Raw genomic sequence first — 18,507 nt, 5'->3', positions numbered from 1 at the left:
TAAATTTTAAAAATTTTTATGTTTTTAAAAACGCTTTTTAGGTTTCCCAGGCATTTAGAGTGATCTCTCACTGACTTTTTCAAGCCATTTTTCCTATTACCTTTTTACAAGTTTTGAAGTCAATTTTTATGTTTTAGACATTGGTCGTCACTTTTATATCATCCAGAAAATTAAAATAATTTTTTTAATGTTTTCCAGGCTGCCAAAATGACTATACGCATTTTAACGAATTTAAACAATTTTTTAGGTTTTTCTAGAATCGCCCAGGTTTTTTAAGTAATTTTTAAGACTTCATTGATTAATCCTGAAAATATCCAGGAAGTAACAGTTTCATGTTTTTTAGGTATTTAACCCATTTTTATGTCATTCAGCAATTTTTAATATGATTGTATAGGCTTTCGGAATGTTTTTTTAGAGTTTGGAGTAATTTTTTATATATTTTATTGACTCAATTGATTTGTCATATCCAGCCATCTTACATGATTTTCTCAAGTTTTGACATTAATTGGTACTATCTTCAGGGCCAGTCATCATCTGTCATACAGGTTTTTAAAAACTCTCTTTATATCTTCCAAACCTTTCAAACAGTTTTTTCATTTGTTTTGGGCTAAATTTTTATGTTCGTCAATCATTTGAAGGAATTTTTTTTAACTTTCTAGGGAATTGAATTTTTTGGAGTCAATTTTTTTGTTCTTCATGCAGTAAACAGATAACATCCAGGAATTTGAAATAAATATTTTCCGTGCTCTTGAAATGTTTTTAGGCGTTTCAAAAATTTTAAACGATTTCTCAGGAGTCTAAAATCAAAATAATTTCTTAGGTCTTTTATTAATACAATTAATTTTTAATGTTTTCAAGCCTTCAGTCTTCAGTGTTTTTTTTTCAAACAAGTAGTAATGCAAAACCAACAATGTTTAGCGCCATCTTAATAGTCTATAAACTTGTATTTTTTATGTCTTCAAATCCATTTGAAATTAATTCTTTGCCCCTGCACTTAGGGCATCATCAAAGCTCATTTCCTTAAATAAAATAGTTTAGTTGTTAGAAATACAAGTAACATCCAGAAAATAGCAGAATAATGCACTTTTTTCTCTCTTTTATCAACTATTATAGGTATGGGTTAGAATAAATGTTGGTGGCCTGGACACATTTTTATCTATTACATATATTTTTCTGCTAAATCTTCTATCAAATTCTACATAATATTTCAACATCAAATCTATATATTTCATTTTGAAGTATATAGACTTTGCAGCTATGTAGACCACCCTACAAAATGCTATGATTAATTATTTTAATCTTTGAGGTCCCGTTTTTCTAAAAAGCCCAAAATTTCCATTTTTGAAACTTTTTAGGAAAATTACTTTATGAACACCTGAAAAAGTACGTAAAAAATGTGCATAACTTTAATAGATAGGAACATTTTAATTTTTTTTTTTAATTTTTCTAGTTTTCCTTATTAGCGCTATTTAAATCTGGATATTAAAAAGCAATTTTTATTAAATATTTAATTTATCTAATAATATATTTATATGATTCGTTGGTGCTTTCACAGTCTAATTAATGTGATGTGATTTTTTTTAACTTTCTAGGGAATTGAATTTTTTGGAGTCAATTTTTTTGTTCTTCATGCAGTAAACAGATAACATCCAGGAATTTGAAATAAATATTTTCCGTGCTCTTGAAATGTTTTTAGGCGTTTCAAAAATTTTAAACGATTTCTCAGGAGTCTAAAATCAAAATAATTTCTTAGGTCTTTTATTAATACAATTAATTTTTAATGTTTTCAAGCCTTCAGTCTTCAGTGTTTTTTTTTCAAACAAGTAGTAATGCAAAACCAACAATGTTTAGCGCCATCTTAATAGTCTATAAACTTGTATTTTTTATGTCTTCAAATCCATTTGAAATTAATTCTTTGCCCCTGCACTTAGGGCATCATCAAAGCTCATTTCCTTAAATAAAATAGTTTAGTTCTTAGAAATACAAGTAACATCCAGAAAATAGCAGAATAATGCACTTTTTTCTCTCTTTTATTAACTATTATAGGTATGGGTTAGAATAAATGTTGGTGGCCTGGACACATTTTTATCTATTACATATATTTTTCTGCTAAATCTTCTATCAAATTCTACATAATATTTCAACATCAAATCTATATATTTCATTTTGAAGTATATAGACTTTGCAGCTATGTAGACCACCCTACAAAATGCTATGATTAATTATTTTAATCTTTGAGGTCCCGTTTTTCTAAAAAGCCCAAAATTTCCATTTTTGAAACTTTTTAGGAAAATTACTTTATGAACACCTGAAAAAGTACGTAAAAAATGTGCATAACTTTAATAGATAGGAACATTTTAAGTTTTTTTTTTAATTTTTCTAGTTTTCCTTATTAGCGCTATTTAAATCTGGATATTAAAAAGCAATTTTTATTAAATATTTAATTTATCTAATAATATATTTATATGATTCGTTGGTGCTTTCACAGTCTAATTAATGTGATGTGGTTCATAGGTAGTGTCTTGATTATGAGGATCGTAATGACTGCAATGACTCCAAAACTTTTTCATATGACTAATATTTAGAATACGCAGACAAAATCGTATTTCTTGTAAACATCCTGAACTTGGATGGATTATTCTGGACAATCAAAAAATTGCTCATTTCTTGAAATTTTTTTATAAAATTTTAAAATATTGTAGTTTTCCTTATCTTTATCAGAAAATATCTTTTGGGAATGTTATACATTAAAATGTAAAAAACAATACTATTTATGTCCCGAGCCGTAAAACACAAATATCACTATAAATTCGACAATCAATCAATAATTCACAGATCGACTATTAATTTCCTATAATAATTTTTTGTAAAAAGATAATTTTACGTCTAATAAATCAGCAGGGCATAAATTAATTATACTATCTATGATTCTTGGATAGTTCATTGCAGTTTATTTGTATGTTTGCTGAGGTCCTTAGTATAGGAATTAAACATTTTTTTAATTAAATATATTTCTTTTGGTATTTACTTATATTATTTGCATTATAGACCCATATATTGAAAATTTAAAACTGCTTCAAATGATTGGATATATATTACATGGTTTTAAGAAAAAAACCTTTTTCATTAATTAGTCAGTAAGCGCTATTGAAGTATAATTTTTAAGTATGGGCCACAATGTTAAGACCAGAACTTGCATTTTGTTTATATACTTGGCAAATAAAGAATATTTATTATTATTATTATTATTATTATTATTATTATTATTATTATTATTATTATTATTATTATTATTTTTTTTTTTTTTTTTTAACTAAGCTTTTTCTATAATTCAGGTCATTTTCGGATTTTTCTGATGACGATAATCATAATAATACTAAGTTTATAAACTAAATTCTTATAAAAGGCTACCAATCTTTAATTTATTTTTCAATTATTACATTTTCTATTATGCACCTATGTGTTAAGGTAACAATCAAAGTGGCCAGTTAATTCCCAATGTTTTGTAAAATGTAAAAACACTCAAAAATCATATTTTTGTATATTACTAATAACATTTTCATTAAACTTTAGGATTTATTAAGTTCTAAGCCTTTTTGGGTTAGCTTAAAATATGGATAGTACCTGGTTACATACTAAATAAATAATTAGTATACATTAAGTTATGTTCATATATAATAAGCATATCCATTTAAGTTATGCATCGTTTTGTTATTCAAGGCATTTGGAAAAATTTCACATATTTGTAAAATCATCTAATTAAAACTTTAAAAACATTTTTTTTTAATATTTGCATCAGCTCATATAGCATCATAGAAAGAAAGTTTTGCTAATATCTTGTACAAATTTCCTAAAAATTTTCTTATGTATTATCTTTAGGAATATTTGGAGACCGTAACTAATTAGACTTATTTTTTGTCTATCGTTTTCAATTAGTTCTTAGATATACTCATTCTACCTTGCTAGTTTTTTGCAGTGTCTGGGATTAGTTTGACATCTCAGTTCAGCAAGATATTACATTGGTTTCCGTCCTTTTATAATACTTATTTTTTATCAAAATTAAAATTATTGTGTTTTGTTAGTAACTCTTCTGGTTCTTTATAATTTTTTTGTCCGTACCGTTTTTCTTTAACTTCTCGTCATCTTTTGCTATCTCTTTATTTGTATTTTACTTGCATTATGATCTGTGTTTTTGTATAATATTTTTTCCTCCATTAGTTTTAAAGTTATCCTTTATTTTTGTTTCTAATTGTTATCTCTTCTTGTAGAAACCACTTCTGTTAAAGTGCTTATTGTAGTTTTAATGGAATTCCATATTATGCTTGGATCGTTGGTTCATCCTTAGTATCTTGCTTAGGTCGCTGTTAATATTCTTAGCTTTGAAAGTTTAAGGTTTGTCAAGGTTTTTTTTTTTCTGGGATTTTGCTTTGTCAGTCGAACTCTTAGCCTTACTAGCACTGAATTATGATCTATTGCTACATCTGCTCCAGGCTGCATCAGTTTGATTTTTAACTATGTAATTGGTGTTATCGGCGGGTAATTTTAAACTACAAAATCTCCTATCGGGTAGTTTAAAATATGTGTTTGAAATCACATTTTCTTGTTCTTGGCGGAACTGTATCATGCTATTTCCCATTTAATTCTTTGTGCCCAACCCACAATCACCATTATTATTTTCGACTGTCCTCTTTTCAATTTTTGCTTTAAAGTCATCCAATATTTTCGTGACATACCTGTTCTTTTTTGACCGGAGCTTATCTAATTTCATTATAGAATTGTTCTACCGCATCTTCACCCTTATCGGAACCCGAAGCTTGCGTTACCCGAGTATCAATTTTTGACTGATTCATTTTTATTTCTCCTGAAATAGGCCATCTAGTTTTACTGTTCTGTTATGCCTATATTATGTCGCTGCATTTCTTGAAGTTGCACATTATGAATTATACCTGCTTCAAATATGGATCTGATAGTGTATGTACCGATCTTTTTGTCTCTTTTCCTGTTCTTAGCTTCATTCAAAACACTCCCCTTTGAATATTCTTCGAAATCCACTTAAAATCTCGGAATTTTCTGTTATATTAATGTGCGTATCCATTTAAGTTATGCATAAATTAAATATATGAATAATATAAATGGCTTAAAACATTTTGCATTAAGCCTGTCTAAAATGTATATTTTGCTAATTGTTAATACGGATACTAAATACCCAATGTAATGCTGTGGCAAACGTTAAGGGTTACGTAAAAAAACTTTTTATCTAAAGAACTAATTTGCTTTTAAAGCTGCAATAGATATATATATTTCAAAATAAGAAATGCTAGCCTAGCAGGGCAAAATATTAGAAATATATAAATAATAGAAATAAATTAAAAAATTGCTAGAACTACTAAAAAGGCAAACTAGGGCCCACTTTTCCATAACAATAATAATAATTAAAAAAATAGTATATCTGGTTTATCTCTTTGGTATATATTTACTAAATAAAGACTTAAGCATTTTTTACATCCTATTAAGCCAAGCCGAAATAAATTGCTTCCTAGTACTTTATAAATTACCTTGTTTGAGTTGCCCTTATCCTAGGTGGTGCAACAGGACCACCCCTATACTGCACAGGATACATTCCTGGTGGCAAATGGCTCACAGGACCATACTGCCACGTCTGCGGTGGTTGCCTAGGTAACGTGCAAGACGTACTATAAGCTGACATCATTTGTGTCGGACCCGGCAACTAAAAATAAATATTTCATTGTATAATCCGGTAATATTCCTTTCATATAAATTTCAAAACGTCTCGCGGGATACAAGCCAAACGCAACTAGGCAACAACAAAGCTATCTTCAAAATACAAGCAATTGACTGCAGTCGGGCTCCACCGAATGACCGCATACTCTTTTGTGTGGCCTTTTATGCCATACAATTACATTTTGCCCTCTAAAAGTTGCTTTTATTAGGTTTAAAACCTAGTTTAGCAAATTAAAAGGTTATCGTTTTGTCAACGGTAGCTACGGTATTGTACCCAATTTTTGTAAAAGCCACAGTGTAAATAAATGAACCATAATATTTTTTTGTTAAAGTTTGTTTGTTTGAGATTTTAGGGCTAAATGGATATTTACAAATTAATGCTTACCAATTTTGATTGAGCGTTAAGCTCGTGCATGGGCATTCCATTTCTTAAAGTGCAATAGCCCATATATCCAGAGTTTCCTGCTGGATGGAGCAAACTTCTGCTGGGCGAAGAGGTCTCTATCGTGGATACGTGTTGCTTTTTTCTGGAATAGTCCGAACCGTCGTCCATGTCTACTGGTTGGGGTATAATGTCCGGGTTTTTTTCATCACTGTCGCACTCGCCTGCACTGGATTCGTGTTTCGATACTGGACTACCACCTAGGGGTTAAATTTTAATTTGTCAAGTGTGCAGAGTGGTTCAAACTCAAGCCTTATCATTGGAATTAAGGATAATTTTATTCTTAAGAAAATGAGGGTTTCAATATTCCCAAAATCTCGGAACAAAAAACTTATATTTTATATGTTTTTGGGAGAATTATTTTAATAAATATATCAAAAAGTATGAACTTTTAATAAAGCAACTTTTTGTCATCTACGAGAGGTTTTTTTTTAATTTAGGATTTAAGGCATTTTGTTATCAAGATAATGTCGTATTGGAATTTTAATTATACTGAAGACCATTGACACAATACCACCAGTTTTCGTCATTTTTTTAAAATTAAAAATTAATTTTTTAAGAAAATTTAGCTTTAATAAAATGACGTTTTGGAATTTAGAATAGGCTCAGAACCGTCAAAGACAGAACTCAATTTTTTTTTTTATAGCATTATTTAAATCCCCTTGACAGAATGTAAGGTTTTTTAATAAAGCCACTTATTGTCATCTTTTCTATCAGTTTTTTTTTTTATTTTATAATTAAAAGTTTTATAAATTTTATTTTGAGTAAAATGACGTTTGGAAATTTGAAATAGGCCAAAAACTGTTGAAGCAAAAACACGAATCTCTTATTTTTAATACTATGCATTGTTTGAATACATTTATCAAAATAAATGTCTTTTCAATACAACCAGTTTTCGTCATCTTTAAAAGTATATTTTTCTTAAAAAAATCAAATTTTGAGGAACTTTGTAGTTAATAAAGTGACGTTTTAAAATGTCAAATAAGCCAAAAATCGTTGAAGAAAAACTCCAACTTCTTAATTTTTTATGACAATATTGGAATATATTTAGCAAAATACGTCCGGTTTTTTTATCTCTAATAGTTTTTTTCATTGAAAAATTTGCAGCTTAACAAACTTTATAGGTAATAAAATGACGTATTGAAATTTGGAATAAGCCAAAAACCGCCGCAGAAAAACCTAAATTTCTCAATTTTTTATGACATCAGTGGAATACATTTAGCAAAATACTAAGGTCAGTTTTTGTGATCTTTGGTAGTTTTTTTATTGAAAAAATCGCATTTTTAAAATACTTTATAGCCAATAAAATGATAATAAATGCTTACAATAAATGCCGTTATCGAATTTGAAATAGGCTAAAAACAGTTGAATAAAAAACTTGATTTTTTTTTTAAATAAAAGGTCATCTTTTCTTATTTTAAAACATTTATTTTTATTAAGAAACTCGGATTTTAAGAAATTTCGTTGTCAATAAAATACTATTTTAAAATCTGGAATATGCTAAATACCGTCGAAAGGAAATTTAAAATTTTTTTATAGTTTATACAATTTTTCTTATCTTTAAACGTTTATTACATATAAATTATCTCAAGTTATAAGGAATTTTATCATCAATAAACTGATTTGAAATTTGGAATATATTGAATTTTCTTTTAATATTCTATTTTATCTACCTTGTATAATATTGACCTAACCTAACTTTTGATTTGTTGTTATTTGTAATGTGATTTGTATAAATGTAGATCTAGATACAAAGCTTTATCATACTTTATTGATGTTCTTTCTGTACAAATTTTTAATTTATTTTTTAGGCCTAATAATGCTCCGATAAGAACGAAACACGTGTAGCTTATAAAACTTATATATATTTAGTGAGACTGCGATTTTGTGTTTTCACCTTTGTTTTAACTATAAAAAATATATGGCTTTTTAAAAGAGTCGTCTTCGCTGTTTCTTAAAATCCTGATTTGATTTTTTTATTTGAAAATTACAAGTTTTAGTAGTTCTGATGTTTTAACTTTTTTTGTGACGTTATTTAAACATATACAACGAAATAAATAAACCTCTTTAAAGATATTTTTTTCAATTAAAAATCCAATGCTTTTTCTTATGGAAACGATCTTTAAATGTTTTTTTTTCAATAGACTTTTGACATTTATTACTATATTTGACTTCTCTAAATACAATAAAATATTAAATTAAAAAGGAAATATTTTTTAAAGAAAAAAACTCAGATATCTCTGGTTTAGATTTCACTTTCATCAAAAGTTTATTTTTATTTATCTAGTTACACCTAAATAAAATTAAAAAATAGCAAATTGAGTTGTATTTATTTAGATTTGTTTCATTCCTCTAATTAATTAAATAATGATTTTTTACACAATGAAGTAAATTAATAGCGAAATAATGCTCTAAACAAAAATAGAATATTACTTTTAATGTATATTTGTTAAATAAAATGTGGCTTTTAGTAAAAGCAAAGCTGAAATACCAGTATTTAAAAACTCTTTTTATGTAACAAAAATCTCATTAAAAAATATTTTATAACAATATTTGTTATATTCTCATGTTAAATATTTAAAATTTAAAAACTGCATATTATTAAACAATAAATTGCGCAATTTTAAGTGCGCTTAATAGTTTAATAATTTACTAAAGCAAAAAAAAATAATAAAAGTGCAAGTGCATAAGAATGGTATTTTATTAGTTATTGGATTTTTCGTTTTAAATATATGTCAACTTTAGATTGTATAAATATTTTTGCTTTATTCGAAAATATATTTTTTTTACAAAAAAGGTCTAGTAAATGTCCAAATTAAGCACACAATTTCCGGCAGTAAAATTTTTTAAAAAATACGTACAAATTACCTATATTTATATTTCGATCTAAAGCATAATTATTATTTATGTACTTTTCTAGCACGTCATATATCTGTCACAAATATTCTGTGCATGTACAGAGATATCTATGTAACATTTTTGTGCTGTTTAAGATAAAGCTCAAATTTGGGCCACCCTATACAGACATATAAAATTCAATTTTTCCAAAACAAAAACAGGATCAAGTAAGCCACGTTTCGTAATTTCTCTCTAAGATTCCGAACTTAATTATCTTTAGCCTAAAAGAAAAAGAATATAAGCTGACCCTTCCCTTCACCCTCCTCAAACCGAACAGTCACGTCCAAGGAGATGGACGGAATCTAAAAAGCAAAATCAGAGCCTTCGGCCAGTATATTCTGATTTTGGACGATTTTATGGGGTCGACCCTAAAGTATATCCGTACGTATTGGGGTGACCATAAATCAACCCCAACAAATAGATTGATCTCGTCGAGGTTATTTTGATCTCAGTAATATTTCGCTACCAAGAAAACTATTTAATCCTAAAGGCAACATTTCGCTATTTATAATTATATATGTATGTATAAGGCTGCTGCATGTACTAAACCCTTTGCGAGTTTATAAGCGTGTCGTCCTGGCCTCCCCAATAAAATTAGTTTGCATTACAAGAGGGGTTTAATATATATGTGACGTAAACCTTCGCTGAGTCGTTCATTATGTAAAGTTCGCCAAAGTTAAACTGGAAGTTCACAATTACGACAAGTTGTAGTGTCGAGGAGTTCGGCGGCAAGGGCTGTTTCCTTGTTACGGACAAACTATTATGGACAATACGTGAATTTAGTATTCAAGTTTTTGGATGGCTGCTTGAAGTACGGACACTTTTTTAATTTAGTCGTAAAATTTATTTAACCTTATATGTTTTAAACCTCAAGACTTTAACAAAATTTTCTACAAATTTCGGCAATATTGGCACTATTGCATTGATTTTTTAATAGGTTTTTGAATACACATTAGGTTTAAATATTTGTTATAGCACATTATTATATAGGTAGATCAGGAGAGGGAATTTTCAAATAAATATATAATAAAAAATAAATTAATTGATTTCAGGCAATTGGTGAAGCAATAGCAATTGAGGTCATATACTGAATAATCAACAAATACTTATAGGCTTCAAATATTGTTTGGAAGATCAGAAGACTAAAAGACTTTTATTCTTAATTCCTAACACCCACCTAAGATGACAGTTTATGCCAACGGCTTTGCACATAGAGCATTCAGTAACTTGTATCTAATCTATATGTGAGATATATGTCACCTACTGTACTACACTATGGATATTAATAAAATTTAGACATGCACATACTTTTTACACCAAGTGGTTCGTCAAGGCGACTTGTATTCACACAACACTGGATCGATAGGGGAGATAAGACTATTTATATAAGGTAAACCATACAGAAGAACTCAATTACAGTTTTTGTTCAGGCATTTGTACAAATTGAACTAATACATGGTTAACTCTACTGTCTGCCTTCGTTATGTTTACTAAATTATATCCATTCGTTAGTAGCTAATTCAATTTGGCCGATTCTTGGTTCAAAAAAGTGAATGACATATAAAGTGCCAATGGTTCAGATTGCCTACAGTAGTTATAATATTATATATTACATAGTACAGATTTTAGACTACCTTTATCTTGTATAAGAGGTATCTTACATTGCCATGACCATAGTAAGTCTAATAAACCTAGTAGAATTACTCCTACTAATGTTGGTATTTTTATTTGATGGCTCCAAGGTAAGTTGCTTATTTATCGTTGTATAAATATTACAGCTATTGACTCTTTATTCACCAATTTGTGACCTCCAATTTTTTTTATTGGTTTAGTTAAGGTAAGGAAATATGTAATGTGTAAAGGATTTTTTGATTTAATCGTCAAGTATTTAATATGCGTCTTTTACACACTCCATATGTTTTAGATGCATCTGCGTAAATACTGACAACTCCTTGATGCTAATACTGGATCTCTTTATTAACAGTATTATTATATTCCTGATTTTCTAAACAGAAAAGTATTAAAATTCTTATAAGAAAAAAAAATTTCATGCTCACTCTCGAATAAAGGTAAGTTTTGATGTTTGACAAAATCCGAGTGAAAATGCGAAAATACTTAGCAAATGCTCCAATTGTGAAGTATTAAAACAATAAACTTAATTCGTTGCTTGCATAAAATTTTACCCACACTTTTCGAATTTAGTCATTTTTTTAACCTGTATGTTTTAGTCCTGAATACTTTAACGGGATTTCTCAGAACTTTGGGCAACTCTGGCAACATTGCATTGTTTTGAATACTAGGTTAAAATATTTGCTCGCCGGTTTTTGAATACACGTTAGTTTTCAAAGTAAAAGTTATCAAGTTATTCAAAGTTATTAAACATTATATACGTAGATGGAAAACACGAATTTTCAAATAAATCTGAGTAAATCTGATAGAGTAAACAATGTTTTTGATTACTTTTCATTTGTGAGTACAAAGTGATGCGGAATTGTACATTGTCTTTGGACCAAGTACGTAGAAAAAGGACAAAGAATACATCTAGTTCTTTGGAACAATAGGCACGAGTCCAGATATCTAGGTTACACGTAAAATATCAAATAAAACTTTCATAGGAAGCAGTACTTTGTCGAAGAACTAACTGAAGTTCTCATTTGCTTTTACTTCTGGCATATGGCATACCAAAATGATTTAAAAGTCAACGTGATAAATATAGGTAGAAGCAAAAAGAATAAAGGGATTGATGATAAAAGAAATGAGAAATGTTGAGGATTTCTTGTATAAAAAATAGGAGAATATAAAAAATCTTTAAGGGCTTTGTATTATAAGTATACTCTTAATAAGGAGTCTTGACCAAAATATACTGCAAAAATAAATTTTACACTTAAATAAAAATCTATGATTTAAATAAATATAATTGAAATATTTAGTCTATTGACGAATAAAGAAAAATATGCGGAAAGTTCGCTTGTATTCACTTTGCATTCAAAATCTGTATGTAAAATCCAAAAAAGGATTTAGAAATAATCTATAAAGGCAAAATCCGTTCCAGCATTGAATAAGTTCTCAAAGGTAATTTCGGAGCACATCTCGAGAAATAACTTCAGCGAGAAGATAAAATTAATGCAAAACTCAGTTCGATATTATATTCGTAACCTTCGACAAAGCAAAAGTAGATTTTCCGATGTTAAAGCCGCAAGATATGAGACGTTATCGGGTACACGAACGTCTTAGAATGCATAGAAATCCGGTCTTGTGCCAAATCCAGAACTCTGAATGATCCGTTTTACCATTACCATAATGACCTTGTTATTGATCTAATTTCCCCATCGTATTATATTACATTATTGTTATGTTAAAAGATTAAATATAATAATTTTGTTGAAGTTAGATCAACATTAAATTAATACTTACTGCCTTAAAGTTATAACATTAAATAAAACAAAAACACACTCACAGTATAATAGTAGATATAATAAAACTTAGTCAAATGGTAAAATTTTAGTATCATTTAGTAATATTTTAGTTAGAGTATCATTAGACCTTTAAATTGTCGAAAAGAAAAACCTTAAATCTCCCATATAAAATAGAATACTAAAATAAAAACTGTTGTTGCTGTTAGTCATAAGTGGTTATTGTATTATGTGTGGTAACTGGTTTTTATTTTAAATTTCCATTATACACCGAAGATTTAGGATCTTTCTTAACAATCATTTATAAGTTTGATAATGCTTTTAAGGCAAAACATGTCACACAAACATGTGTGATTTTGTTTTTTCAGTTACATTGCGATCGCATACTGATATGAATTATTAAAAAGTAGTCGACCCCGATGTAGTCTTTTGGTAAACAGCAAACTTGCTGGATTAAATAATTACCGAGACAGTGTAATTAACTAATAAATAATTGAAAATTGGCTGTAACAGAAAACATCGCGTACATCGCGATAATATTTCATGAACATTAAAATAAAAGAAATCACCAATTCAAATTTTACGCCTTGTCTGTTGTTTTCATTATAGATTTTCATACAGCTTGGCTATTATTTTCATTACAGTTAACCTCGTTATCTGAAGCATTGAAATTGACGTATATTTTTATGTGCAATTTAGTTTTTCTTCCAACTTTATTATACACTTTTCGATGTTTCTTCTCAATTAGAATCATTAAAAAGGAATTAAATAGAAATTGAGGATATATGTTAATGCTTATTATTCAAGACTACCGGTCAGATCTGAAGATCATTTTATTTGTCGACAAAACTCAAATATGTTATTTATTAGTATCAATAATAAGAGTGTGTGAAGTATGAAGTCTGATATCAGCGGTAAAATTCGTACTTTTACTGTATGTGTTTAAAATATTGTTTTATCTATTATTATTTTTACTTCAGATTATAAAAAGTACGAAACTTTTTGCTGACTTTTTCAAAAAGTGTTTTTTATTTCCATTTAACTTTTTATCAAAAAAGCTGAAGATATCTATTACAGTTATAACTGTTTAGAAGAAAAAATGCAATTTTTATTTTTTATTTTATTTTATTTATCCTATTTAAGAAATTTACAAATCAATACTTACATACTAGTAAGCATTATTTTTATTATAAATTCTTACAGGTTTAAATTGCACCTAGGTAAGCATACCTGTGTGTGCAATAAATAAATATTGTATAACGAATTGGATCAAAATTGGCATCTACATAATATGTAATTATTTTACACAAAAACTAGCGTACTACATACTTATTGATGTATTAGAGAAACTTCAAAAAAAGACTTAAGTTATTACAAATGAATTATTTGACATTTTTATGCTTGACATATATATTTAGTTTTTTGTTTTTTAAATTCCTGATATCTAGTGGAATTAGGTTGTAAAATTTGGGTGCTTAATAGGTGGTAAATCTGAGATGTTAAATCTGTGTGTTTGTTAATGTTTTGCCTAATGTTGTGTTTGTGTTGTATAAAATTTGTTTTAATCCAATCTTTTAAATAAGTAAATTTACAAAGAGAAAATAAGTACAGTGCACAAATACTGCAGCTTTCAATAGAGTAAAGGTGAGAGGTTGGAAACAGTCTTGCTTTTTTAAAAATAACTGAACAGATAATAACTTATAAGAATATAGTTTTGACTAGTCCTTAGCTGTTCTAGATTGCTAGAATACATACCGCCCCACACCAATATTCCATAGGCAAGTAATGGTTCAACAAATGCTTTGTATGTCATAATAATTGTTTTTTTGTTTAATATTTCACGCAAAATTTAAAATTTTGGAATTAAACTTTTTATTTTATTCCGCAAATATAGTACATATTGATTCCATTTTAGGTGTGAATCAATTACTATTATGCAATGATAATTTAATACTGCTATATTCATCAACTTTTTAACTCAAGGAGTGTTATGAATATAATAAATTTTCAGTATACACTGCTTTCATTTCAAAACGAACCACGCCTAATAGCTTCTTTTAAAACAAACATGAATAGACATTTTAATGCTGCTTATAATGGATGTATCACACAATGGGGAGTCCCATTTGACATATCAAAGTGAGGTAAGCTGGAGGTGAGCAGGTGATTCACAGAAAATTGTCAAATATAAAATTAAACTTTTCCCTGTTTATCTAGATTTACTTTTTTTTTTTGTTTTTTTAAAAAGCTATTAAGGTTGGTTCGTTTTGAAATGAAAGCACTCAATATGTTATACACAAGGTGTCCTGTATTGTTATGTTCAAATTTTAGAGGCATAAGGTACGCTTTATTTTAAGTAAAAAAATGTATAACTAACTTTTGGGTCAATTTTTATTCGTTTTAAAGTTACATGCTCATATAAATAATATTAATTAATATAATATTAATTTTGTCATTGATTGATACAAAAAGGGAGCCAAAAACAAATGTACAATTGAAAAATTTTATATACTACCACTGTAGTCTGCAGAAAACTGAGAAAAACGTATAAAAGAAAATACATATATATTATAAACTTTAATCAAAGCATTACATAAGGCGTGACCAAACACCATGCTACTAAAGCAGTAATTTTACCTTTTTTTTTAAAAAAGCTCTCCAATAAAGCTTTTAGATCTGCAGGAATATCATTATAAATCCGATAAAAGTTATAAGAGAAAGATCGCTGAAAAAAACTGGTCGTATGAGGGGGAGGGGTAATAAACCTCTTAAATCATAAATTCAAGTTATAAATGTTTGTTTGGTATTTAATCCTCTCTAGCAAGTAAGGAGGACACTTATTAATTATAATTTTTTGAAAAAAAATATAATTTACGACATATTTTTCTAAAGATAGATTCTTTTACTAATCTGACGGACTGCTGTCAACGCATGCCTCTATAGTAAGGATCCATATATGATATGTGGTACATTATAAGGTTTAAGGTTTCGTCCTTTATCATTTTTTGACGAACTCAAGTAACACGGAAAACCCCCGTTTGGGGTTCCCGTACTTAGGGTACCTTAGAGTACCGGGTTGGATTCTCGAGGAGTCTATGTGGTTGCTTTCTGCTTTTTATTTTTTTACAATTATAACCTATAAATTATTCTTTATTTATGTAGTATAGGCTTCTAAAGGATTTTTGATAGTTTTTATTTATTTAAATTTTTAGGTCAAACATTATCCTAGTATCGACATCTTCATATTGGCATTCGAAATTAATATTTTAAGTTTTTATTACATGATTATTAGATGTAACAAAAAAAAAGCATTTATCATCTACTAATTTCGTATTAATACTGTATTTGTAATACTAAATTTGTATAATTAATTTTGTACTAATACTATAAGAGCCATCTCGTTGTTCTTTTGCAACGAAAATTTGCAACGAAAATCAATGATTTTTTGCAACGAAAATTCTTCAGACTGCTCAGGAAATCAATAATACGTGGCTGCAAAGAACAATGTCATGCTTGATTGATGATTATGCTGTTGAAATTTCTGATGGACAGAATGACATATCTATCAAAAATAGCATGAAATTCAAAGAACGACGTGTTGTGTTAAAATCGATTCAGATAGAATGTTATTTAAAGTAAAATACTTCAAATAACATTAAAAAATATAGCACATCAAATAAATATATGTCAAAGTGGAAAAAATCATAGTAATGCAATGAGGACAGTTGTAAATCTGTCCGTCTTTACTTTTCTGTATGGAAAGCGCGCTCTAGTGATTGATACAAAATTTTTTGACTGGTTTTGTCTATCACTAGCAAGTCCATGCCATTTGTTGTTAAAAAGTATTAGTAACAATTTCCCAAAGCCTCATATTCAAATTCAAATTCAAATTCAAAAGACTTTTATTACCACTTAAACATTGTACAAAGAAAATTATTTTTTTTTACAAGAATTTACACAATAGTAAGAGTAATGCGGACTGAACGGCGAAGAAACAACCGATAAGACATAGACGAGCTAGCGCACATGTGCTGCTCAGACCGTTAAAACATACCAACCTAATTACAACTAAAACAAGAATAAAGATTTTTCCAATTATAATTATTTAGAAAATAAGTTATTAAACCCTAAAAACATATAAAAGCTAAAAACAAAAAAAATATAGGGTAATAATTTACTATATCAATTACATTAATATAGGTACCATTTGTGCAATAGGCAGAGAGAAGGAAGGGCAGCAAAAAACACGAGCCGAGGCTGGACAACCAGGGCAACAGGACGCAAAAATGATATATATATATAGGTATTCCAAAATCATTTAAAATTTTATTTTTTTGCCTGCAAGATCAACAAGTCCAGTATTGATTTAAAAAGTAAGAACTAATAATATGGTTGCAATTAAATAAAATAAATTAATTACTTTTTTAATAAAAATTTATTGGTGTGAATTTGTTAAAATGCCTATGTTAGTTGAGAATTAAGAAGACTTACTTTAACATATGCAATAACTTTCTTTGGTGAACTGTTTTTAATGTAATCCGGTAACTTGTTCCACATATGAATGCCTACATACTGGAATGAATTTTTAAAACCTGATGTTCAATGAAATGGAATTCTAATCAAGTTTGCATTTCTTACATGTGTATATTATTATATAATATAATATAATCATGGTAAAAAAATAAGTCCCTTAAATATGGCGGCTGACCTAATTTAATTATTTTGTAAATTAAATTATACATATGACACTTCCTTCTATTTCTCATATTTAATATAAAATGTGAATTTAGATAAGGAGTAATGTGGTCCCAATACGATATATTAAAGGAAAAACGCATACAACTATTTTGCAGTTTTTGCATCATCCTTGACAAAGATACGGTTAGTAAGTCGCCATACACAATGTCTGTATAATCCACCAAAGACAGTACAAGCGAATTGCAAAGCAAATATTTGGTGTTTGATGGTAACTGATTTTTGTATTGATATAACTTTTTAAAACGACCGTAAACAATTTTAATTTTGTCATATCACGTTTAGGTTGTGTTAAGGTCTGTAGATCGCAGGATTCGGATTCTTAATGTCTTTTATTTTCAGGCTCATGTAATTTTGCAAGACTACGTAAGAATCGACTAGTTTTTAACAATTCATATCAGTACGCGATGTAATTAAACTTCAGCAATAATAACTTAAATAATTAGTATATTTTTTAAATATGAATGATTTTTTGAACTTACCCCCTTTGTCGCTTAAAGTAGCTCCGCTGCCGCTACCTCTGTGTTCCAAATTAGCGCTCGAAACCACCGCGTTTTTGTGGCGCTGCTGTTCCTTCCTGCGGTGATCGCCCCCTTGGGCACACTGTACCCTCAGCACCAGAATCACAACTAAAAGAACTATTAGGAGGGCGGAAACGACCCCAATAATCACGCTCATTAAGGGGGTAAACCGGAAGGGCAAACGTTGTGAGTCTGCGAAATGAAAAGAATTATTAATGGGTTTGTTTATATGGGGGAAAATTGGTAATTTATATAAGAATTTTGTCGGTTTTTCATCAGGTCGAGCCTTTGAGCAGAAAAGTAATGTAACGGTTATGTAAATATTATGTAAGGGTGTCCTTTCACGGGATATTTAAGCTTCAAATTAGATTAAAAATTTATATTGAGACTGGTCTGGTGACTTATTATATAAGGTTTTATTATACATAATAATTCAATATTAATTAAAAACCTTATATTAAATATGTTTCCTAATTATATCCAAACAAAAAAAAACTAAATTTATAGCCATTAATACAAATTAAAAGAGACAAAAAAATTCAAATTAAAACACGTTTTAATATATTTCCTTTCTGTAGAAATTAGAATGATATTAAAAGGAACAACTGAATAGTTTAAAATTTTTCTTTGAAATAGAAAAAATCCTCTGTTATTTATTATCTAAGGTGCAATCATTTTGCAGAAAATATCATTTTCAGCATACGACAAAATATTGTCGCGATCAGGCAATTTCCAA

The 18,507-nt window shown here is 28.4% G+C and overlaps 1 protein-coding gene across 2 annotated transcripts in view; it reads right to left on the bottom strand.

Moving 5' to 3' along the window:
• Positions 1–18,507, bottom strand: part of LOC126742712 (protein turtle homolog B-like) — a 472,815-nt gene that overhangs the window by 1,659 nt on the left and 452,649 nt on the right. For both annotated transcript variants that reach the window (XM_050449495.1, XM_050449496.1), the window contains exons 14-16: positions 17,733–17,963; positions 6,128–6,384; positions 5,556–5,728 (exon numbers count right to left, since the gene is read on the bottom strand). In XM_050449495.1, the coding sequence (XP_050305452.1) occupies positions 5,556–5,728; positions 6,128–6,384; positions 17,733–17,963 (661 nt within the window). The remainder of the gene's footprint in view (positions 1–5,555; positions 5,729–6,127; positions 6,385–17,732; positions 17,964–18,507) is intronic.

Source organism: Anthonomus grandis, chromosome 12, assembly GCF_022605725.1.
Source record: "Anthonomus grandis grandis chromosome 12, icAntGran1.3, whole genome shotgun sequence".
Classification (NCBI taxonomy): Eukaryota; Metazoa; Arthropoda; class Insecta; order Coleoptera; family Curculionidae; genus Anthonomus; species Anthonomus grandis.
The sequence above is the reverse complement of the archived record's forward strand: the minus strand, read 5'-3'. Positions and strand labels throughout refer to the sequence as shown.